Genomic DNA, 15,571 nt, shown 5'->3' on the forward strand with positions numbered 1-15,571 from the left:
ACCATTAAACGTCAGTGGCGAGGAGATGGAGTGGGATGATAGTGAGAACTGCCCACACTCAGAGAGGAAGTGGGAAGCAACACAATATTTCACTCAGGCAGTCTTTGAACTTACGACCATCCTGCTTCAGCGTCTTGAGTCCTGGGAATACCGGTATGAGGTGCTAGCCGGCAGCGACACATTCTTAAAAAAAGAAAATCATAACTTCATGTTGATGTACATCATTGATTGGGTGGGCACAGGGAATTGCAGGGACCGAGTCGTACCTGAGTGCCAGTGGTGAAGACAGTTTCTCTATTACAGCCTAGTGGAGCTGTTGCTCTGTAGATCAGACTCCTCACACTCACCCACACAAAAGCTACGTCCAATAAAAAGGTGACTGTTAACAACAGGGTTAGGAAAACATCAATATTCATATGAAGACAGCAGTTCCTCAAGCATCTGACTTGGTAGGGACAGGTGATGGCGGTATTAGCGTCAACATCTTTTCCTGGTCCTGTCAACACGTCCCATTTAGAGATCACAGAGGGCTTTGAACCTGGGAATTTTGTTTACAGCGTGTTCAAGCCAAATGGCCTCCTGGCCACCTGCAATCCCAGGGTGAGAAACAAGGAACAACAGGTTTTCTGTGTCTCCTTCTGCCAATTGGCAGCCTCTAGAGGAGTATGTCTCCCGTTTGTCAAGTGGTGTTTGGGTGGTCCCCTTAATGAAAGTGCCGTGTCTTGTACAGAAGCCTGAGTAACTGTCAGCACACTGACTGTGCTGGGGGGACGCACCCAGCTTCCCTCCAGAGCCCACCCCAATCCTTGGAGTTAAGCACGTTTTCCTCTCTGCCTCCCTTGGAATCACTGTGGGAATAGCTAGATGCCCCCCCACCTCCGCCATGATGTTGCTTCTGAACAGTCATTGGTCCATAGTCCCAGGCCCAGAGGCAGCATGCCATCTCCTCAAGGCACTTTGATTTGCTTTGGACACAGACCCACCCTCTTCCTCTTTCACTTTTCAAATGAAACCATCATTTCCAAGTCCTGGGTTTTTCTTACCCCGCACTTGGGGGAGGGGACGACACATTGAGCCAGGGTTTCTCTGTGCAGCTCTGGCTGTCTTGGAACTCACTATGTAAACCAGGCTGGCCTGGAACTCATAGAGATCCTCCTGCCTCTGCCTCCTGATTGCTGGGATTAACAACATGTGTCACCACCACCAGGGCCCCTATCCCCCTTTTAAATAGCAGGACACAGCTTGTTGATCAAGAAGGCTGGACATGGTGCTCCACACATGTAACTTCAGCACTTGGGAGGCAGAGGCAGAAAAATGAGGAGTTTGGAGACAACTGGACCTTTGCTCAATATAGAGGAGGGAAAGGGGGAGGAGGGGGAGGAGAAGGAGGAGGAGGAGGAGGAGGAGGAGGAGGAGGAGGAGGAGGTAGGGCTGCTTCTTCATTATGACATCAGATAGGAAGAGTTTAGATTCCAGAAAGATTTGAATACTTTTCCCTTAACAAGGACATTGTAGATTTCTCCGTTAAAATTCAACACTCCATTGCAACCATGAAGAGCCCACAAGCGAATAGACAAGGCAACATCATAGATTATTGTGCTCTGTGCAGAGTCTGGTCAATGCCTTGACAGCATCCTCTCTCACTAACATCATCTTATGTGTGTTTCCTCTCCACTGGCCTGTGCAATGGCCTCTCAGGATTCCTCTACTATGAAGACCTCGTTAGCTGTGTGAGCAGGGCAGAAGCAGAGGCCATCAGCGTGCTAGTTAAAGAGGCGGTTACGGCCTTTCTTCCAGATGCCTTGGTCACCATAACCGGGGGCTTCCGAAGGTAAATGATGCAGCTGTTTTAGCACCTTCTACTTGCCTCTGAGTGGTGCAAAAGGCTCCTTCTGACCCAGCGCCTGCCTCTCTCTGCTGCTTTGACCCAGCGCTTCATTTCGGGAGCTCCAAAGGGCTTGACATCTCTTGCATACAAAGCTGTTGCCTGCCTCTGACGTTGGTCAGGTGGAATTTTCTCTACAATATCGGAAAACTGGCACGCATCTGACTTCTCATTCCTTAAGACTCAATTTAGATGCTGCTCCAGAAGGCCCCCCTTGACTCGCCCTTGCTCTGTGCTGGATTAGGGACTTTCTTCCATGCTTCCCAGATGCCTATATCATGCATGCCTTCCCTGTGGAGCTAGTGGGGTTTAGTTCCCACTGAGACCAGAGTGTGAGCCCAGTCACAAAGCAGATGCTCAGGAAACTTTGGTTGAGCCAGTGAATAACTAAGTGAATGAGGCTTCAGAAATGTGTGTAGTCAGTTGGATACTAACGCCCCCGTATCAGAAAGGGTTTCTCGTCCCTTCTGCCCCTCACCCACCTCTCCTGAGACCTTACCTGGTCACTTGGATCAAAGAGGACTAAATCTAAGAGAATTTCCCTGCGCTGGGGCTTTCTCTCAGTTGGTGGAGTGTAGTTGTAACCAACTGTCTTATTAAATAAGAAACACAGAACCAATGCAAAGAAGAAAGCCAAGAGGTCAGAGCTAAAAGCTAAAACCTTACCCTTCCTCCTGAGGTGGTCCTACCTCTCCGAACCAGAGCTACTTCCTGTGTGTCTGTCATTTTATAGTGTTTCTGTTCTGCCTTCTCATTGGTTGTAAACCCAACCACACGACTGCCTCGTCATGGCCTGTCTGTATAGATCTCCAGGTCTTCTATTTATTGGTATTGAGATTAAAGGCATGTGTATCCAATACTAGCTGTATCCCTGAACACACAGAGACTTACCTAGCTCTGCCTACCAAGTGCTGGGATTACAAGTGTGTGCCACCACTGCCCTGTTTTCCTATGGCTTGCTAATAGCTCTGACCCCTGGGCAACTTTATTTATTAACATACAAATAACATTTGAATACAAATAAAATATCACCATAGTGGAGTGCTTGCTTAGCATGCAGGAAGCCCTGGCTTTGATTCCCAGCATCCAATAAACCAAGTGTGGTGACAGAGACCTATCATCCCAACACTTGGGAGATAGAGGCAGGAGGATAAGAAGTCCAAGGTAATCCTCAGCTTCATAGTGAGTTCAAAGCCAGTCTGAACCATAGGAGACATCCTCTAAGAGAGAGAGAGAGAGAGAGAGAGAGAGAGAGAGAGAGAGAGAGAGAGAGAGAGAGAGAGAGACTCCCTTAACCCATATCATAATTCCAAGAAGGCTACCTTGTATGGTATGGCCATAGCTCTTGATTAGCTACTTATTGTCATACATCTATCTCTCTCTCTCTCTCTCTCTCTCTCTCTCTCTCTCTCTCTCTCTCTCTCTCTCTCTCTGTGTGTGTGTGTGTGTGTGTGTGTGTGTGTGTGTGTGTGTGTGTGTGTGTGTGCTGGGTGGAGAAGTCATCTCTGTTACTTTTTCCCATCCATATACAGCAATATACATGCCACATCTGGCTTTTTCTGCCAAGAATTGGTTTTTTAAGAAGTAGAGTCGTACAACCAAGAACTGCTGGTTTAAAAATATTGTTAGCATTTTGTATCACAAACCCCATACTTGGGACACAGAATCAAAGAGGTTTTTTGTTCTTGTTTTTTTTTTTTTTTTTTTTTTTTTTTTTTTTTTTTTTAATGAAGGGCTAGAATTGAAACTGATTTCCCATTTTGTGCTTTTTTAAATTAGGGGTAAGATGACTGGGCATGATGTAGATTTTCTAATTACCAGCCCAGGAGCCACAGAGGAAGAAGAGCAGCAACTCTTGCATAAAGTGACAGACTTGTGGGGACAGCAGGTAAGGAGACCAAGGCAGTCACTTGCCACTCAAGTGACTTAGCAGTGCTTTTCATTTGTTTCTTTTCTAGTGTGTGTGTGTGTGTGTGTGTGTGTGTGTGTGTGTGTATGTGTGTGAGTGTGTGTGTTAGTTATTTAGCTGCGTTGTGTTCTTACCCTGCAAGGAAACGTCACGAAACACGACAGAATCCGCTTATAGAGTTTATTAGAGTTAAAGGGACAGAGTGCGCAGGCCTGTGGGAGAGACACGTGCATGGAGAAGAAGAAGAACTGGGAAGCATGGTGCTCCACTTTAAAACCGGCTGGGGGCGTGGCCAGGTCACGTCACTACTCCACGCGTGTGCGTAGATCACATGGTCACGTTGCGCGCTTATGTGACCATGTAACGTCACGGATCCTGATCACGCGAGACCCCTTGGCCCGGAACTTGCTAGGCGGAGATGTCCGGGTCTGCCGGGTATCCTGGGTACGAGAGACGCTTTGACCCAGAAATGGCTATTCCTGGCTGGAACTGGCTAGGCGGAAGTGTCTGCCTGGTAAATGTGTGTTGTGAACCCTTCAGTGTGTGGTATATGAATGTGTGTGTGGGTGTATGTTTGTGTGTGGAATGAAAGTGTCTGTGGTGTATGTGTGTATGTCTAGTGTGTGTGAGTGTGTGGTGTATACATGTGTATGTCTAGTGTTGCATGTGTGGTGTATGCATGTATGTGAGTGTGTATGGTATATGAATGTGTGTGGAGTGAAAGTATGTGTGGTGTATTGTGTGTGTCTAGTATGCGTGAAAGTGTGTGGTGTATTTGTGTGTATGTCTAGTGTTGTAGGTGGTGTGTGTGCATGTGTGTATGTGTGTGTATATGTGTGTGTATGCGTGGTGCACATGTATGCATGTTTTGCATATGTAGAGGCATACATGTGTGGGTGTGGGTGGAGCCAGAGGTTGATGCTGGGAATCATCATCAATCACTCTCCACCCTATTCACTGAGGTAAGGTCTTTCAATCAAACCCAGAGCTCATCCATACGGGTAGTCCTACTAGCCAGCTTGCTCTGGGGATCCCTTGTCTCCACCTTCTGAGGCTGGAATTGCAGACAATCACATCTACCAAGCACTTCTGTGGGTTCTGGGAATCTGAAACTTGGATCCTCATGCTTACTACATGCCAGTGCTCTAACTACGGAGGCATCTCTCCAGCCCCAAGCATTGCTAATTTCATGTTACATGATCATTGTACGGTGATTACGGAGTCAGTTCTCAATGGTCTGCAACACCTTGTGACGGCACCACAGGGCTGGTGTGAGACTGACCAGCTTTGGGTCCTAGGCTGCACGTTACATGTATGCATCTTGTTTGAAGAAGGAGGCCAGTGAGGGTAGGCTGGGCCCCGCCGAGGTCATGGTCAATAACTACTGTCCAGGATCCACCTGCCACAGGGCCACCCATTGTTAATGATCAAAGCCGGGTTAAGCTAATCCCACAGCCAAAGCCATCTGACTTCTGGCCCTCTCCCTAGAGAGAGAAGGGCTTTTCTCCAGGGGTCTGCAGGTCTGACTGAGTGGAGGAGGCTGAGTTTCCCTGGTGCAGCTTCCTCCTTCCTGGGTGGACAGTATCTGCTGGGCATGGGCCAATTCACTGATATGCCAGAGAAGACCAGACAACGTGAGAACTAGAAACAGCCAGCCCCGGAGCCACGAGCAGTCTAAATGAAAACTAGATTTTGGAATCAGCTCCAAATTCATCTGTGAGACCATGCCATGTCTCCCTGTCCCTTTCAAGAGGAGCACAGGGTGACCAGAGCCCCTAAGAGTAGACAAGATAAGCTCATCCAGAAGACACCACAAAGATTCAGGACACTTGCCCAGTGCTCTGCTCTGAGGAGGGTGGGGGAGGAGATGGTCTCTCTCTGACAGACCCAAGAATACCTCTCTCCCCAGGCCCGCTGCCAAGGTTGGAAACATTGATGTTTGGTGTGCCATTGTTCTCAGGCTGAGACTGTCTGTGACTGCTGGAGTGGAGAGGTGGGGGGGGGGGGTGAGGGGGGTGGAAGGGGTGGGGGATTGGGGGTGGGGAGGAAGCCTCTTTGCTTCGCCAGCTTCAAGGTATTCCTGCTGTGGCCCCTGGGCAGAGATGGGCATTATAATCCCAGGCCCTGCAGTGGGAACCAAAGGTGAAACACATCTGATCTGAGACCTCCGAAGTCCAGTCACTGGTGGTGCACCCCGGGATGGTCCCTAACAGTTCATGGTCGTTTCCTGTCTATGCTAACAGGGCATTCAATCAGGGAGACCCTGGAGTGCCTGACAAACGGTAAACACCTAACAAATGGAGGCTGTGAAGATCACTGATAGGGATGCTTATTGAACTCTGTGAGAGCCAGGCACTGGACTGCAGGGGGCCCAGGAGCCCGCAGGGCAGCCCAGCCCCTCCCCTTCCCTCAGGGACAAGGTGCCAGGTGATTTGGTGTTGCTGCCCTGGACACACCCTCAGTGCCTCAGCTGTGAAATCAGCAGAGTTCTTCGAATTTGGCTTCCACCTCCACGTCACCCCCCTTCCCAGCTGTTCTTACACGGAGCTTCCCTTTAGGGATGGCTGTAAGTACAGCTTACACAGTGCACGTACGTGTACTCACGGACCGTGCACAGCATACCCACAAGATGCTTAAATGTCTGAGAAGTGTGTTGAACACCCAGGGGCCTCGGTGTGCTCTCCCAGCAGGTGACCCTAAATGGTGTCCTTTGGAGAAAACTCCTTGGTCAGAGGAAGGAGAAGGGGGGCAGAGAGCTTAGAAATACTGATCTCTGGGGAGGTCAGAATTCTCCAGACATGCACGCATTCTACTTGAATTCTGGTTGTGGCTGCTGATAGTTCACCACAAAGGAAGGAGACTACATGACTCACTCAGGCTTGGGTTCATGCGCGGTGCATGGGACCCGGGTACAAGGACTCTAACTGCTTCATGTGGTCCCCCTGGAGTGCATGGAACTTCTGGAAGATTCCAAATGTTGAGAACTGGGCATGGTGGCTAATGCTTGTCATCTCAGCAATTCGGGAGGCCAAGGCAGGAGGATAACCATGAGTTCCATTCCAGGCTACCCAGAACCAGAGGGAGTTCAAAGTCAGCCCTCTGCGACCATGACCTTGGGTTCTTAATTCATAGATTCAACCACCCTCAGATAGAAAGAGATACTAGAAAAACAAACAAACAAACAAACAAATGACAAACACACAAACCCACACCTATGTGGAACACATTATGAAAAAGCTGAACTGCCCTCACCCCCAACTCCTCCAACCTCCGTACCCCGGGACTAGAGGGAGAAGTAGGAGGGAAATGCCTCCTTCCAGGGCAGTCACTCGGTTTCTACTAGGAAGACAACCATGGGCACGGATGGGGAAGCCTGAGCCCACCCTCAAAGCAGTGTCAGAGGACAGAAATCACACTGAGAGAGGCGGGGACAGGAAGGGGAGCGTCACACAGTAGGGACACCCGGCAGAAAGCTGGCTGGGACAGCCAGGGCCACACCTGAGGTGGTCGCAGGCTCTGCTGCAGAATGCACCCAGCACCCAGAAGGAACATTCTAGTCGAAGCTTTGGCAAGTTCAGGATCGAGTCACCCAAGAGTGCCCCCATCTGTTACCAGCCAAGGGTACCACTGTGAGGAAGAGAGGAACTCCCAGGGCTGGTACTTGCCTGGCATTCCTTTGAATCACCTATTAATTTTCTGAGCAATCACTTGAGATGAAACAGACATCATGGGCTTTCTCCCACTGCCTCCAAGATGGGCAGATAATTAGTTCTTTCGGGAGAAACGTCATTTCCAGGTCTGGGGTATACTCAGGGGTAGAGGGCCTAGCTAGCAAATTCAAGGCCCTGGGTTCAACCCCTGGCATTGCAAAAACGGCACAAAACAAGGGAAGCAGCAGGTCACGGGTCACCGTACCCCACATCGGGTCTGGGCTTCCAGCCACAACCCTTTGAGTCAGTCCAGGCCATTGTCAGCGTGACACACAGGTCACAGTGCGGCTCTCTGTTCACTGCGGTTTGCTTTTAAAGGAGGAAGGTTGTCTCTCAGAAGCAGACATGAAGAGGTAGAGCCTCTGAAATTTTACCATTGAGGAGTTTGGGCTCAGCCTTCCTCATGGAGAAATTCCTTTTCTGTAGAGAGAGCCGGAGAACCACGTACTACCTTCTCTCCTAGGTGCCGAGAGAGCAAGGACAGAAGTCCCCCTGTGTCCGTTCAGCTCTGAAAAATGCTTCCCTGAGAGCCACTGTAAGATGGCAAGGGCCCCCGAGGGCCCTTTCTGAACTCTCCCCCTCTCTTTTTCAGGGGTTGCTTTTGTACTGTGACCTCATAGAGTCGACATTTGAGAAGTTCAAGCTGCCAAGCAGGAAGGTGGACGCTCTCGATCACTTCCAGAAGTGCTTCCTGATTTTGAAGCTGTACCACCAGAGGGTGGACGGTGGCGTCAAGAGCAGCCAGCAGGGAGGAAAGGGCTGGAAGGCCATCCGCGTAGACTTGGTCATGTGTCCCTACGATCGCCGGGCCTTCGCCTTGCTCGGATGGACAGGCTCCAGGGTGAGTGCTGTCTGCTGTGAGACGCCCTGGCCCAGGAGGGAGCTGAGGGCAGGCAGCAGGAGAGAATGCCAGGAGAGTGAGGGGACCCCAAGCCTCTAAACCCGGGTGTGATACTGCTGTATGGTCACGAGTCAGATTCATTTAGAACAGCCATCCCCAGAGTGCAGCTCACGAAGCCAGCAGCAGTGGCCTTACACAGGGACAGGTTAGACAGGGACGTAGGGACACTAGGGCTCTGTACCTTCTACCTGCTGTCTGCGTTTCTGAAGCAAAAGACCACATGCCTGCCCGCTGTCCCCCAGTGCTGCTGTAAGAAACTGGTGAGGTTTTTAAAGAGACTCTGAGAATCGAGAGGCTGAACCCTGCTCTTGAATCTCAGGTAAATAACAGTCCTTGGGCCTTCTTTGGGGCGAATAGCAACACTAACCTCACAGGGCTCTGCTGAGGACTCAGTGAGACAGCGACTTCATCTTAAAACTGGGGTCGAACTGGGCACTGCTCCCCATCCTCTTTTAGAGGTAATGCTGGGCTCTTGTTAAGCATCCACAATCGTGTAGGGCAGTGGAGAATCCACAGAATAAAGCAGCAGGCACCGAGCTGGGCGCAGGCTCAGGGCTCCATAAACGCCAGGGTGTCACTGCCTGCACCATAAGAAGGTATTCCTAAGTCTCTTATTTGGCCCTCACCTGAAGCCACAGGATCCTGTTAGGACGTATGGCACTCCTTAGTTGTCCCTTTTCACTCAGGGTAGCATCCAAGGTCACTGGTAGACCAGGAGGACCTGTAGGCTTTGCTGCAGCTGCTCTTTCTTATTGTCTACTGCGGCCGCCTGCTGCCCTGAATCCCCCGTCCCAGGCTCTGGCCAACCCACCTTGGGGGAAGGAAGAGGGTGGGTGTGACTTGGTGAAACCCGAGGGAGAGAAGCAGGACAGGTCAATGGCAGTGAGTGACAACAGCTGAGTCAGAGTGGCTGCAGGTTGTCTGAGTCCGCAATATCCTGAGATGAGCTAGTATTTCTCAAAGCTTCTAAAAACTAAGAAATTGTGTCCCTGGTAGATTTAGTTCCCAGCATGATGCCTGTGTGTCAGTGACCCCCACCCCCACCCCCAGCAAATCTCTGGGGCTCAGGAAAGGACTGGACTCTTGTCTTAGTTAGGGTTGCTATTCCTGTGATGAAACACTGTAAACCAAAGAAACTTGGGAAGGAAAGGTTTTTTTCAACTTACATGTCTGTTGTTCAGATCTTAAATGGTCTTATTAAAAAACAAACAAAAAAAAAAACAAAAAAACTGGAGCCAGATATTGGGGTGAAAGCTGAAAGATCAGAGAAGCAGAGCAAGCCACAGCCAACCTCACCTCGCCAACTCCTCAGCTGATCCTGTTTCCATGAATCTTTAGACTAAAAGCCTCTGAGTCCTAACCCGAAAGGCCTCAGTCAAAAAAAGCCTTTAGTTCCTGTCTCCTCACGCCTTATAGACCTTTCTCCACCAAGACATCACTTCCTGGGATTAAAGGCGTGTGTGCTTCCCAGTACTGGGATTAAAGGTGTGTGCCACCACTGCCTGGCTCTGTTTTCTCTCCTAGACTGAGTCAATCTCATGTAGTCCAGGGTGGCCTATGAACTCACAGAGATCCAGATGGATCTCTGCCTCCCTGAGTGATAGGATTAAAGGTGTGTGCCACCACTGCCTGACCTCTATGTCTAATCTAGTGGCTGGCTCTGTCCTCTGATCCTCAGGCAAGCTTCATTCGGGTACACAATATATCACTACACATGTCTATATCATAGATCATCATCAAAAGAAGTCAGGACAGGAACCTAAGCAGGACAGGAACCTGGAGGCAGGAGCTGATGCAGAGACCATGGAGGGATGTTGCTTACTGGCTTGATCCCTATGGCTTGCTCAGCCTGCTTTCTTATAGAACCCATAACCACCAGCCCAGGGATGGCATATCCCCCATCAATCACTAATTAAGAAAGTGCCTTACAGCTGGATCTTATGGAGGCATTTTCTCAATTGAGGTTCCCTCCTTTCAGATGACTCTAACTTGTGTCAAGTTGACATAAAACTATTCAGCACAACTCTCTTGAGCTATTTTGATTTTTTTTTTAGATTTATTTATTTATCATGTATACAGTGTTCTGTCTTCATATGTCCCTGCAGGCCAGAAGAGGGCACCAGATCTCATTACAGGTGGTTGTGAGCCACCATGTGGTTGCTGGGAATTGAACTCAGGACCTCTGGGAGAGCAGTCGGTGCTCTTAACCACTGAGCCATCTCTCCAGCCCTAATTTTAGATTTTTTTTTTTTTTTTTTTTTTTTTTTTTTTTTTTTTTTTTTGGTTTTTCGAGACAGGGTTTCTCTGTGTAGCTTTGCACCTTTCCTGGAACTCACTTGGTAGCCCAGGCTGGCCTCGAACTCACAGAGATCCGCCTGGCTCTGCCTCCCGAGTGCTGGGATTAAAGGCGTGCGCCACCACCGCCCGGCCTGCTATTTTGATTTTTATCACCTTCTTCAAGCCCTTGTTCACTGGTGCCCAGCATGGCAGTCCTGCTCAGTAAGTCCACGGCACGGGCTTCCTATCAGCCCGTAGTCTGCTTATTTCTTCTGTTATTACAAATCGTCTCTGTCCCCTGCTAGACTCTCAGCTCCCCAAGGACCTGGCACTCACTCTGCAGGTATTTGTTGAGTGTGCTGTATCTCTTTAGATGCACAGAAACTCCCTGAAGGCCTTGGTCAAGGAGTTCAGGAACACATTTCTCTCTCCCAAACCACACAGGGTGGGAGCTGGGAGCAGCCCACCATTGACCTGTTAGTCAACCTCCATTACACCTACAGCTTCCCCAGATGCTGGCAAACGAGTGTGAGCTGTGGGCAGCTGTGGCCCAGCCAAGAGCTGGGGTAGACTGGCAGTGAGCTAAGTAGGACCTAGAAGTCCCCTGATCTGTGCTAGTGAATCTGCTCCCAGCAATTATTCCGTAAGGCTGGTTGTGTCTGCACCTGCTGTAAAGGGCTCCGGGCTGGCAAAGTCTCACCCGGTCCCAGAAACTTCCCAGCGAAGAGGAAATCACTTCTCACTAGAGGGCGCAACTGTCCCAGGCATTCTCCTTAATCCCAAGGACTATTTTAGACCTAGGTTTCTCTCAGGAAACCAGCACCGTGTGTCTGTGTGTGTGTGTGTGTGTGTGTGTGTGTGTGTGTGTGTGTGTGTGTGTGTGTGTGTGTGTGTCTGTGTGTGTGTGTGTGTGTCTGTGTCTCTGTGTCTCTGTGTCTGTGTGTGTCTGTGTCTGTGTGTCACTGTCCTTGTTTCAAAGGTTGGTTTGTCACTTGTCCTAGTCTTCTTCAGAATTGCTCCCTGAAGCCTCAGGGTGTACTCCTGATCATGAGAGATGGCACTGTGATTCTTCACAGACTCTCAGTAGGGGTGGACATCAAAGAGGGAGGGGCCTTAACGTGCACTCCCTCCATTCTGGGGCAAAGCTAGGTTCAAAAAGGCTGGGTAGTGTGCCAAAGGACGCACAGATAGGCCCAAAATCTGGGCCAAGATCTCCCCATTCTTCACCCTCTTTTATAATGATGAGATTTAAAACTTAAAATGATTTAGGCAGCATTTACTCTGGACCAGGTATTTTTTCTAGAAACAATGCTCACATTGTCCGTTTGTCTATTCAACAGATATTCACACACCCCCTGCTGCCTGTTGGACAGCCTCTGACAAGTGAACAAGCCCATCAGCTTCCCGTTCACACTGAGTTTCTGTTCTGGTACAGGGACCCCAGAGCTCAGCCACCCAGGACCATGGCCCTGGGGAAGAAAGTCATACAAGAACATGTGCTAGGAGATGGCAGTTTTAAAGACCCAAGGGCACAGGATGGCTCTAAACGCTGCATATGGATAGTAATTTATTGCAATTCTCTTTGCAGCAGTTTGAGAGAGATTTGCGGCGTTATGCCACCCATGAGCGGAAGATGATGCTGGATAACCATGCTCTGTATGACAAGACCAAGGTAGCGTTCCCTTGCTGAGATGTGCTACTGACCCTTGCCCCCACGCCTTTCCCTTGAACAGATTTTTTTAAACAATTTTTTGTTACATTTATTTATTTTTTTATAGTGGCAGAAATGGGTGTACATATGCCATGATCTGCATGTGGAGGTCAGGGGAGCCAGTTCCGACCGACCATGTAGGTTCTAGGTATCGAGCTTAGGTCCTCAGGATTGGCAGAAAGCTGGGAAGATCTGCTCAGATGACAGTCCCCCCTGGCCCAGGATGCAACTCTGAGGCTTCTGGCTCAGATAGTGAGCTGATGGGGCTCCAGGGCCAGCACAGAGGTGACCGGAATTGAGTTGACTGTATACTTGGGGTTTACAGTCATTTACTCCAAAGAAAACAAGGCTTACTACAAATCATGAGCATCACACAAGCACCAATCCAAAGCAACCACGTTCTGAGTGGGTCATGAATGAGCATCTCCTACAGTAGAACGACACAGGTGCCCAGGGATGGATGGGAGGCCATCAAGCCTCAGTCACTAATCACGGGAGAATCGCTTGGCAGTGGCACCTTGTTCAACTCCTGCCTCAGAACAGTGACATTACTATGTGGCTGATGAAGAATGAACAATTCTACTGTCAAATCCATGAGCAAAAAGGTCCACTGTTCTTATAGTGGTCAAGGGCACCAGATTAGGCTTGGAGGGAGAAGAAGACATGGGATCACTAGAAGTAAGAATCTGATCTCTGGCTGGGTGGTGGTGGTGCACCCCTTTAATCCCAGCACTTGGGAGGCAGAGGCAGATGGATCTCTGAGTTCAAGTCCAGCCTGGTCTGCAAAGAGAGTTCCAGGACAGCCAGGGATACACAGAGAAACTCTGTCCAGAAAAAAAAAATCTAATCTCCTTGCCCCTCAGGGTTTATTATAGTTTAAAGAAACTGACAACAACAAACACACCTTAAGTAAAAAGAAAAGGAGCTTGGGTAAACATGGCTGCCTCTGGGGCAACACTGGCTTCGGGTACAGCTGTATCCAGGTGCTCAGGCGGGGTTTCCAGAGCTGTTTTCGATGTCAGGCAAGTTTTTCACGTGAGTCCCATTCATCTAGTTATTCTAACAAGGAAGATCTTTTTTTTCTAATGGTTTTTGCATGGATTCTAACTGCTTATTGACCAGGCTTTGGGTGATGTGTTCATCTATTATTAATCCATTGCCGTAGTTCCGATTGGCCAGGCTTGGGTGGTATGCTTCTTCCTAGAGATGGGAACAGTCCCACATCTTCATGGATGGAAAGATGAGGGAGTCCTCATAGAAATTCAAGGTCATTCTCACAGAGGAGGAGGAGGAGGCACTGGCAGAATACTCAGAAACTGAGCATGTTGGCGGAGGCAGAGCCATGGAGTTCAATTCAGGAAGGCTTGCAAGTGAATGTGTAATAAATAATTCAACAAGTGTCAGCTCTGGGCCCAGGACTGTACTATGTATTAGAAGGGACTCGAGGGAAGAAGTGTGTCGTCTTAAAGAGATCATGGGGTGGAAGCCGGAGGGTAGGGCCTATGGGCAGGCGTGGAAGGCTGTAGAGATCCATGACTAGCACTTTGTCCCTCTGCTGCACATTAGAATAACCAAGAACTTTAAGTAGATTAATAACAAGACCTCTCTGGGGATTTTGATTTCCTTGGACTGAGTGTGACTCAGGCTTCAGTGTATTTTATTGGAGAGAAAACAAAAGACTCCATCAAGTGGTTCCAAGAACAGTTATGGTTAAGAATAGGAGTCTAGGCTGGGGTGATGGCTCAGTGGTTAAGAACACCTGCTTCTCTTACAGAGGATCTGGGTTTGATTCCCAGCACCCATGTGGTGGCTCCGATGCCCTTTTCTGGCCTCCTCGGGCACCAGGCATGAATGTGGTATATAGACATATGCACAGACAAAACACCCATATACATAAAAATCTATTTTAAGAATAGAAGAGACCAGGAGGGCTGGGGAGATGGTTCTGTTTCTAAATTTCCTGCTCTGCAATTGTGAGGACCTGAGTTCAGATCCTTAGCACCACATAAAAGCCAGGAGTGGTGGACATACCAGTAACTCTAGCCATTGACAAAGACAAGACAAGCAGATTCCTGGAGCTGGATAGTCAGTCTAGTCAATAGTAAGCTCCAGGCTCAGTGAGAAACCTTGTCTTAAAAAAAATAAAAAAGGAAAATGTTAGAGGCAGACATCATCCAGTGTTGACTTCTGCCCTCCATATATAACACATGAATGCACTTGCATCCCCACACATACGTGTCCACATACATAAACATGCACACACACACACACACACACACACACACACACACACACACACACACACACGAAAAAAGAAGAATTAGAGGCTCATAGGAAAAGTATCCATGCATCATTTGCTGACTGGGGAACTCTATCACAATTTTACCTTAATCCACATGTGCCATTTTCCTGGATGGGAAAGTGTCAAAACTACAGGAAGCAGTAACTAGGGCTTTTTTCTGTTTGTTTGGGTTAAGGTCTTACTCTACAGCCCAGGCTCCCGCCTCTGCACCCCAAGTGCTGGGATCCCAGGTGTGAGTCACCACACCCTGACTTTCTCTGATCTTTTACATTCAGAAGCAGGGCAGGATGCTTCAGCTGTCACTCACCCTAAGGAGGTGGTTCAGTGTGTCTGTACTGAGATGCTGAAGGAAAGCTCCTGAGTGTATGTGTTTCTTCTTATGCTTGCAGAGGGTGTTTCTTGAAGCAGACAGTGAAGAAGAGATCTTTGCCCATCTGGGATTGGATTACATTGAACCACAGGAAAGAAATGCCTAAGAATGAGTTGTTGACACTGTTCTCTTCAGGTTAGACAAATTGTGCCATGTGTTAGTTAAAGACAGCTTAGGGAAGTCCGGGATTGTTTAGGCCCCAGGGAATGTAGACAGCAAATGGATCGTATGTATACTATGCATAGAGAATATTCTAGAGCAACTTTAGAGGCTTAATAAGCTGGGACATGGCCACGGGTCACATTTTCAGGCTTTCTGTTCCACTGCTGCATAGAATTCATGTTTTTTCAATAAGAATGGTATTGTCACCAGTGCGTCATCCAGAGAAGTGCATCAAAGCCCACCTAACCCTTGTGTGTCTGGATCTCTGTACATCATCAATAAAAATAGAAACAAAAGGTTAAAGTTTTCTTCGCTTTGCTCAATTATTATATTTCTACACACAA

The 15,571-nt window shown here is 48.8% G+C and overlaps 1 protein-coding gene across 2 annotated transcripts in view; it reads left to right on the forward strand.

The window, feature by feature from the left end:
• Dntt (DNA nucleotidylexotransferase) overlaps positions 1–15,523 on the forward strand; it is a 36,377-nt gene extending 20,854 nt beyond the window's left edge. Inside the window, exons 7-11 of one of the 2 annotated variants that reach the window (XM_076567748.1) lie at positions 1,699–1,831; positions 3,665–3,773; positions 8,097–8,345; positions 12,271–12,354; positions 15,085–15,523. In XM_076567748.1, coding sequence (XP_076423863.1) covers positions 1,699–1,831; positions 3,665–3,773; positions 8,097–8,345; positions 12,271–12,354; positions 15,085–15,171 — 662 coding nt within the window. In that variant the 3' untranslated portion in view covers positions 15,172–15,523. The remainder of the gene's footprint in view (positions 1–1,698; positions 1,832–3,664; positions 3,774–8,096; positions 8,346–12,270; positions 12,355–15,084) is intronic. The other variant, XM_076567759.1, reaches the window with a different exon arrangement.
• The last annotated feature ends 48 nt before the right edge of the window (positions 15,524–15,571 follow it).

This window comes from Peromyscus maniculatus, chromosome 1 (genome assembly GCF_049852395.1).
Source record: "Peromyscus maniculatus bairdii isolate BWxNUB_F1_BW_parent chromosome 1, HU_Pman_BW_mat_3.1, whole genome shotgun sequence".
In the NCBI taxonomy this organism is placed as follows: domain Eukaryota; kingdom Metazoa; phylum Chordata; class Mammalia; order Rodentia; family Cricetidae; genus Peromyscus; species Peromyscus maniculatus.